We start from the raw sequence: 8471 nt of genomic DNA, 5'->3' as shown, positions 1-8471 counted from the left end.
AGGCAGCCCAGCGGCCCGCGGCTGCCCTTGGCCTTTCTCTGCTCCTGGGCACGCTCCAGACGGCCATGGCCCCCAGGCCGGGCTGTGCCCAGCACGGCTGCGCTTCCCCTCGGCAGCAGCCAGCTGCCACCTGGGCTCTGAGAGCGGAGGATTCGCCCGCTCCCAGCAAGAGGCACCCAGGGCCCGGCTGCTGCCTCTTGCAGCTCCAAGGGCCTCCTTCCAGCCTGCCTCTGCCGGGGCTCAGGCTGCTCCGGCCTCTGCCGGGGCTCTGCTGGGGCTCCAGCCCGGGCAAGGCCGGGCCCGCTCTCACCTCACAGGCGCTGACAGCTCTGCGCCACAGGAGACCTTCCCGAGCACCCTCTCTGATCTTTCTGCTTTCTCACTTGAGCAAGGCTCTCCTCCAGCCAAAGAGATTATTGCATTTAGGGATACAAATCCAAGTGGCAGGAACCCCATTGCTCTCCAGTCACAGCTGAAGGCCTGCATCTGCACAAGATGTTTGGGCTGCCTCATTCTTCCTTTGGTTTTGCCTTCAAATGCCATTGCCCTTTCTGCCTCAACTAGAAATACCACAGCTGTGCCATAACCAGCCAGTGGGTCATATTCCAAAGGCAGTGCGGTCTGGAGAGGATGAATGAAGAAGAGCCCTCCTCACTTATGAAACCATACAAAAAGAGCCATATGTGTGACTTAGTACCAATAAAAAACAATTGGTAATTCAGAAAAAAATGTTGAATATTCTGAAGGGGTCAGAAGGAGGAGAATCTTCCAAGTGAGTTGATGTTTCAGAAACTTTATTAATTACAACTCTAATCTATAATTCTATGCTACAAGTCTCTTTAGCAACCCTACTCTACAATCCTACTCTAAATTGGTAACAGAGATAACATCTTGACATAATTGCTATGTTCTCGTCTCCTAGTGTTAGGGTTAGGTTTAGGCTTAGCCTTAGGCTTAGTCTTAGGTTTAGGCCTAGGCTTAGGCTTAGGCTTAGACTTAGGATCAGGTTTGGGTTTAGGTTTAGGCTTTGGCTTAGGCTTAGGTTTGGGGATAGGGAAAGGGTAAGGGAAAGGGTAAGGGATAGAGATAGGGATAGGGTTAGGGTTTGGGTTAGCATTTAAGGTTAGGGTTAGGTTTTAGGTTTAGAGTTTAGGGTTTGGGTTATTCGTCTTCTTCACTGAGTTGATGACTTGTGCCAGGATGAATGGTGGCTTGGCTGAAGTTACAAATGGATGCTGTCCACCGGAAAAAAAAAAAAAAAAAAAAAAAAAAAAAAAAAAAAAAAAAAAAAAAAAAAACAGAACAAAGAACAGTGTACCATTACTTTCCAAGCTCATTACTTCAGGGACTCAATCAGGATACATCAAGTTCCTGGAAAGACCCAGAAAGAGGAGCAATGGGACCATCTGCTCCCCAGCCATCCCCAATGTGCAAGACCTTGCCATCACAGGCAAACCTGGCCCAGAATCCCACTCATCTGTTTATTCTGATGTCTTCATCATGCTGGGATTTTTGCCCTGCCAGCGCTCTAGAAATGGCGCTTTCTGTCCCTGGGTTTTCTTCCTTTCAGGAAACTCCAATGACTCACATAGGTCCGTGCCTTTGAAAGACAGGCACTGTGCTGATTCCCACAGGGACAGAAAGCAGTGTCTGCCTTTCCATGCCCTGCCCCTCGTGTGCTGGATGGCACCTTCCTTCCCAGCAGGGCCAGCCCAGTGGCACTGGGCCCTGCAGTTCCCTCTCTGCCACACAACCTGCCAGTAACCCTGGCACAGTTCCCGTCTGCTTGAGCGCGCCAGGCAGCAGATGGGGCTGGGACAAGACCCTCCCAGCTGTCCCTGTTTGCATGGCAGAAACCTCTGAGGGTGGGCTGGGGGGCACCAACCAGGGCCCCTCAGAGGCTCACAGGGAGCCCCCCACAGCCCCTCCTGCCCACAGCCAAATCTCTGACCCCTAGGCTGGGACTGGCTTCCTTGGGTTCCTCCACTACCATTTCATGTCTCTGTACGCTGCATTGCTCTACTTCAATTATTTTGCCCTTAGATAAAGCAGAACACTCCACAAAATCACAAAAGAGGGCAACAGACACAGTCAGAGGACAGAGCACCTCTCCTCACAGGAAATGCAGAGGGAGCTGGAGTTATTCAGTTTTGTGAAGAACAGGCCCCAGGGAGACTTTATTGCCACTTTCCAAAACTTCACAGTGGCTTTGAAGAAAGTGGGGGACATCTTTTTTAACAGGGCCAGTTACAATAGGATATGGACAAATCTTTTTAAACACTAAGGGCATCTAATGAGAGTAGGTCTAAGGAAGAACTTGTGTACTCAGAGCATGGTGCCACACTGGCACAGCTTGCCCCAAGAGCTTGTAGGTGCCCCATCCCTGCAACCATTCCGGCTCCGGTGGCAACGGGCTCTGAGCAACCTGATCTCTTTAAAGATGTCCCTGCTCATTGCAGGACACTTGCACCAGAGGACATTTACAGGGCCCTGCCAGCCCAGCCCAGTCTAGGATTCCTCACCATTTTCATTTGAAGAGCAGCAAGAGTGGAGGTGAGGAGGAAGGGGGCTCATCTGCTGCCTTGGGCTTGAGTGGAGGAGGAGCCCATCCCTCAGAGCCTGTTTCACCTGCAGCCCCTTCACATTTTACCTGCAGGAGCTCCTTGGCAGACCAGCGCTGCTCCTCGTCTGTCTGCAGGCAGCAGCTCAGGAAGTCACGCAGCAAAGCCGAGAGGAGCTTGGGCTGCCGCAGCTGTGGAGTCCCTACTGTGGCTATCAGGTATGTAGCCTGGAGAGAAAGGAGACACCAGGCTCCACCTCCTGCTTTCACATCTCTAAGGCTCTCCCAGATCCCTTTGTTTAACCTCTGTTCTTCAGTGGCAGTTTCTGCCCTGGCACAGACCCAGAGATGACTTTCCTTTACCAACCAAAAACCCAAACCCCGATGCAGCCACAGCTTTTCCACCATCCTGCAGATCTTGCCTTGGCAGCTGATTTCATTGCCTGACCTAGTTAGTGGGAACTACATCAGCAAAAGGACATTTGCTTCTCTGAGGATTCATGCCAGCTTGAGATGGTTTTTGGAAGAGGGACTTTGCTACACTAACTAATTTCAAGGGTTAGTACATGAAAGGCATCTCTGCAGTGCTTGTTGGTCCTTTAAGCGCACGTGCCCTAGAACAAAACTCATCAAGCTTTTTGTGCTGTTCTTGAAAACAATGGGAATTGGAAGAAAAGAAAGGAAATCCATCAGTTAATACCCAGGTAGGGAAACAAACATTTACAATCTCCTCTTCAACACAGACACATTAAGATGCCTGCACAAATGTATTGGGATGAAAATGCCTGCTTGGGCACACAGGAGCCACTTGCAGCTCCGTCTCTCAGCAGTCTGAAAATTTCAGCTTCCCATTTTTGCAGCCAAAGAAAAATTGTCTAGGTCAGAAGAAGGAGAGGTTCCATCCCTATGGACACCCTCTAGTCATTTGGCTGCTCAAGTCAATGCATTAATGGTAGGCCCATGCCAGAAAGTGCCAGGAAACAAACAGGAGGTTTTGGCAGGCTCTCCACATCACCAGGCTCTGGCTTGGTGACGTGCAGAATGTTGCTTGGGCTAGGAGAGAAACACGGTCACTGAGTGTTTCAGCAGCACTGCACAAGAAGCAGAAGAGACTCTGTGCATTACACCCTCATGCCCATGTTTTCCAGTGAGAAGAAACTGCACACAGGGTTAGGTTCCTCTCTAAAGACCACGGTTTTAGAAACTTTGTTGGGTTTGGGTTTCCTTCCTTCATTTCTGGAAAGATAACAACACTTTTAAGATGCTTTTCCCCTGTTATTAAGGCCATCTACACAGACAAAAGAACTGGAACCACTAACCCAAAGGAAAGTGTTGAGTGAGAATGGAGTTTGTTTGGAGTTTGTTTGCAGGTGGTAAGGCTTGAGTTCCCCCACTGATGCAAGCAAAAGTACAGCAGATGCTGATGTGTTGCAGGGACATTTGTAGGAGGGGACCTTGGTGGAAGTAGTTGCAGCAGATGGCAATGGGATTTTGTCCAGTGGCACACAGGACATGGGACAGGTGAGAAAGACAGTGGGATCAGTGAGTATTTGCTCCTTACCGTGCCAGAACTTTCGCCCATGTAAGGAGGTTCTTGTTCTATCATTTCAATTCCCACAATTCCAAAAGACCATATGTCCACTTTGGGGCCATATGGTTGACCTGTCACCACTTCAGGCGCCATCCACCAAGGAGTCCCGGTTACCGAGCACCGTCTGCTCTGCTCAGGGCTGAGCTGAGTAGCGAGGCCAAAATCAGCTGAGGAGAAAACAAAATACTGGTTTTATCTGAATTCTGTGCAATTAGGAAAGCAAGCAAAAGAATTCCCCAGTAGAAGCTTGAAATTGCTCTGTTGAATCTCCTGGCATTGGCGACTTTAAAAATCCCCCCATGTTTTACACTGTCTCTAGCAGTGGCTTTTGTTCTTTGGAAACTTTAGACTCATAACTCCCTCCCTCTGGAAGGGACCCACACAGAGCAAGGCCACTCTTGACTGCTTGTGGCTCCTTCTACCTCTGTGCACGTTGCAACTGTGCCCTCAGCTCGCAGCAGGGGTCCCTGCACTGCCACCAGCACCATTTTTGGGGAGCTGGCAGTCACGCCAAGCAGCCCCTCACCCACATCCCTGGAACGCTGCACCTGACCAAGAATATACTGACCCAGTTTGACAGAACCGTCCGTTCTGAGAAGGATGTTGTCACTCTTCACGTCTCGATGGATCACATCGTTTGCATGAAGAAAATCCAGTCCTTGCAGGCACTGAGCGAGAAAACAGAAACAGAAGGGCAAAAATGAGTGGTGTGATTTCATCACACAAGAAAGGAAACAAAGAATCTAAAAGATTCCCTCTCCAGGGGAATGGGGAGTAATGGCACAACAGTCATGGCCACTGAGAGGAAGAGCTTGCTGCTCCAACACTTGCAGAGCAGGACCTTTCTGAGGAAAGGCACGTCAGCTTTTGAAAGAGCAACAGCACCTGCTGTTGTAGGCTGTCCCCTGCCAACCAGCCAGGATGACTCCTGCTGCAGCGCATGTGCTCAGAAGCAAAGAGCATTCTGGCTGCACTCCTATCCTTTTTAGCTGAGCACTGAGAGAAACGAGTCTCTCTCTTCTTTCTTTGCTCTTTGTTTCAAATCCTGCCACCAGCACCTTTGCTTTTACAGGCAAGGAATGCAGTGAAGACAGACTCCAGGCAAACATTTAGAGAGGCAAGGAGGAGAACAGCAACTACAAATACAAGAGACAGAGCGAGAATACAACAGCAGGAGATAAGAGTACTGGCACTGAGTACAGGGAGTGCAGGGGCACTGGCAGGCCTTTCACTTGAGATGCTTTTACTTGCCCATAGCATAGCAGCAACACAGAAACAAAGCTCGGCACAGGAAACCTCTCCTGTTCTGAGCCCCTGTTTCCCAGACAATCCTGCCCAAGCCCTTGGAAACACAGATGGCATTGCTGACCTCCCGACTGATGGCTGCCATCTCATCTTCAGACAGGCAGGTCTGGCTGACGATGTCGCTCAGGACACCTCCATCCATGTACTCTATAACCAGCAAGAGTTCCTCGCCCAGAAGGTAGCTGAAAGAAGGAAACAAGGGGGTAGAGATGAACATGCATGGCTACGTTGATTTTTTGCTTCCAGGTTTCTTATTTCCAGATGCCTTTGTGACAAGGACAGAATCAAAGGAATAGACATTCCCTCTTGGCTGTGCATTATTTGCAATCTGTGCAGTCTCATAGAGAAAGACACATCTGTGAAAAAGGAGATGTCCTAGATGGGCAGCAAATGAAAAGTGCAGTTTAGATACAGCCCAGATATAAAACATGCCAGGCATGGTGTTTCTGGAAATAAGCACCTAGTCTTCCTGGCATGCATAGCAATGGCAAAGAGGGGCAACAATCCAAGGGAAATCCACTTTAGGATGGTTCATCTGCACTTAAGAAACTTTAAAAAATCAATCCCAAATAAATGTGGAGGCAGTGAACTTTGAGGCTATTGAGTTAGGAAGATACAGCTGATCCAGGTTTTGAATAATTTTGGAGTAATTATCAAACTAGGTGTGCCAGGGAAGACTCATGCAGACAAGATGCACTCTCTTCTCATCCATTGGAGATGAGTAGAGAAATATGAATAAAGAAAAATTAACAGCTTTACTTGCTGCCACTGACCAAAGTGGGTTTTTAACCTCTCATGTTTGCTTTATGTAAACACACATCCATGGGATAAGACCATGACCTCTCACCTGTCTAAATAATTCACAACATTGGGACTCCTATACGTCTTCATGATCGTTATTTCATTAAAGGTTAGCTCCTTCCTCCTCACTCCTTGAAGATTTATTTTTTTTATTGCCACCTAAAATGACATTGAAAATCAGGAACTTGAGGGGTTGGTGGCACGAGACCACAAGGCACGTGGAGCGAGTGATTTTGCAATGACACAGCTGAGCTGTGCCAAACTGCCTTGTGATTAGGCACTGCAGTAATCAGGAACTGACATTCCAACAGCCCATTTCTCTGCTCCCTTGGGAGCCAGTTACAGGACACGTGGGGCCACTGACATTTTGCCTTGACCACTTGGTAACAACGGTGTCTCAGTTATCACCCACAAACCTCTGACCGCACTCTCTGCTGCTTTGTTTGGGACTCAGAAGAAGGAATCCATGCCTTAATACTCTGTGGATACATCTTGTGATATGGGCAGGGCTTAGGGCTTTCAAGGACGCCTTGCAGATCTCTCCCTACGTGCAGTTCCCTAGTGCAGCACTGCAGGTGGCTAAGGAACCGCCAGGAACTTTCAGATGGATTTGCTGGCAGCCAGAAATGAGAATTCAGGACTCTGAAGCTGTAGCCCCAAAGAGCAGTGAGGTGCTCGCAGGCACCACCTTTGTTTTAGCAATGGAGAGCGAGTGAGCGCGTCCTTCTCTGAAAGGAACCGCTGCCCTCCGTGCCTTCCTTCCGGCAGCTGAGGAGGACAGAGTCCCAAATGTGTTCTGTGGGCTGGCACCAGTCTGTGCTTCTTGTGCCTTTTCAGCACAGCTCTGCCCAAAGCTCCAGCCACAGCTCACACCAGAGGGGAAAGCCCTCGAGTGCAGCAGAGCCTGCAGGGGCTGTTGACATTTACCTCTCCTCCTGTAGCACTGTCGAGTGCTCTGTAAACATGCCCAAAAGTCCTAGAAAAAAAACAGAAGCAGAGAAAGGAGAAGCTGTTTAGATCTTGCAGTGAAAGCCAGCCCACACAGGAGATCTCTGCTGCAAGTGTCAAAACCTGCAGGATGCAGGAGGGCTCTGCCAGAAGGGAGATGATGCATTTTCCTCTCAAGTGCATGGGCACTGGGCCTGTTCCTGAAGCACTGGGGTCCAATTTCTAAAGGGAGTTTAGTCTTTCCTCTTGGGTTTCACTGTCTAAACAGTGTGGTTCCTATCCTGACCACAGAGTGTTTCCCTCTTCAAACCAGGGGAAAGAATTGTTCCTGGGAACTGTGGGAACTGTTATCTCACAGCTTTGATAGGGCATAAGTTGCTTTTTCAGGCAAGCAAGTTACTTCTCTTTTCATTAGTGTGCCAGTATGATTTTGAGACACACAAAAAATGCTAAAGAAATTAACACAGAGCTGTCCCACACTTGAGAGACAAGGAGACCTTCCAGGTCCTGTTGCTTGATGCAGGCAAGACCTCAGTAGCAAGGCATCTCTGACAATGCCTTCTGAGCGCACTCACAAATTCTGAGCAGCATTGAGAGATGGGACGATCTATCCCCAGTGTGTGATCATCTTTGCAGCTGTCCTGACTTCACGCTGGATAGACATTCCACCCCAAACACACCTGGCCCACGGTTGTGCAGGAGTAACTGCTGTTGGACTCACCCGCTGCCAATATAATTCAGATGTGTGTATTTCATCAGGGGATTTTCAGTGGTGTTCACCATTCTCCCTGAGGGAAACAAAATGCAAGATGCTGACTTTAAAGCAGAGATCCCAGCTTCCAGGAGATACAAAAGGCAGCCCCAGCGCCTGGAGCTCTGAGCCCTTTGTGGTCGGCTGGGTAACAACAAGCACAACCAGGCAGACAGCCCTGCAGCACAGGTGGCCAGCACAGAGACTGATTTGTACAGTCTTTTGAAGAGTTCTCTTGACAGGAAACAAAGCACAGGGACATACAATCCCAGGAGAGGAGGACATCTACCCCACCTTTCAGCAGTTTGCCAAAGGAATGCCTTCCCATTTGTAAACCAGAGCAGCTCCAGCTGTAACTGATCCTGACGGGGCTTTCAGCATCAGGACCCTGACCTGTTTGTGAGCAGGCTGAGCTCAAAGATGCCCCTCTCCCAGCTAAGGAAGGCTCCAGCCTCTGCAGTCCCTCCAGCCCTCAGGGACAGGGCAGCGACCACAACAAGGCTGGCAAAGCCCCA

General features: G+C 49.4%; 1 protein-coding gene across 1 annotated transcript; it reads right to left on the bottom strand.

Annotated features, from left to right (window-relative positions):
- Positions 1-2656: 2656 nt before the first annotated feature.
- On the bottom strand, positions 2657-6410 carry LOC131571796 (serine/threonine-protein kinase PAK 1-like; the record flags this gene model as incomplete). Its single annotated transcript, XM_058824565.1, has 5 exons — positions 2657-2788; positions 4122-4318; positions 4720-4819; positions 5521-5638; positions 6304-6410. Coding segments are annotated over 5 exons (654 nt in total), but the record flags the coding sequence as incomplete, so codon positions are not given.
- Positions 6411-8471: the final 2061 nt, after the last annotated feature.

This window comes from Ammospiza caudacuta, unplaced genomic scaffold, assembly GCF_027887145.1.
Source record: "Ammospiza caudacuta isolate bAmmCau1 unplaced genomic scaffold, bAmmCau1.pri scaffold_228, whole genome shotgun sequence".
NCBI classification, from domain to species: Eukaryota; Metazoa; Chordata; class Aves; order Passeriformes; family Passerellidae; genus Ammospiza; species Ammospiza caudacuta.
Note: the sequence above shows the minus strand (reverse complement) of the source record. Positions and strands in the feature narration are given on the sequence as shown.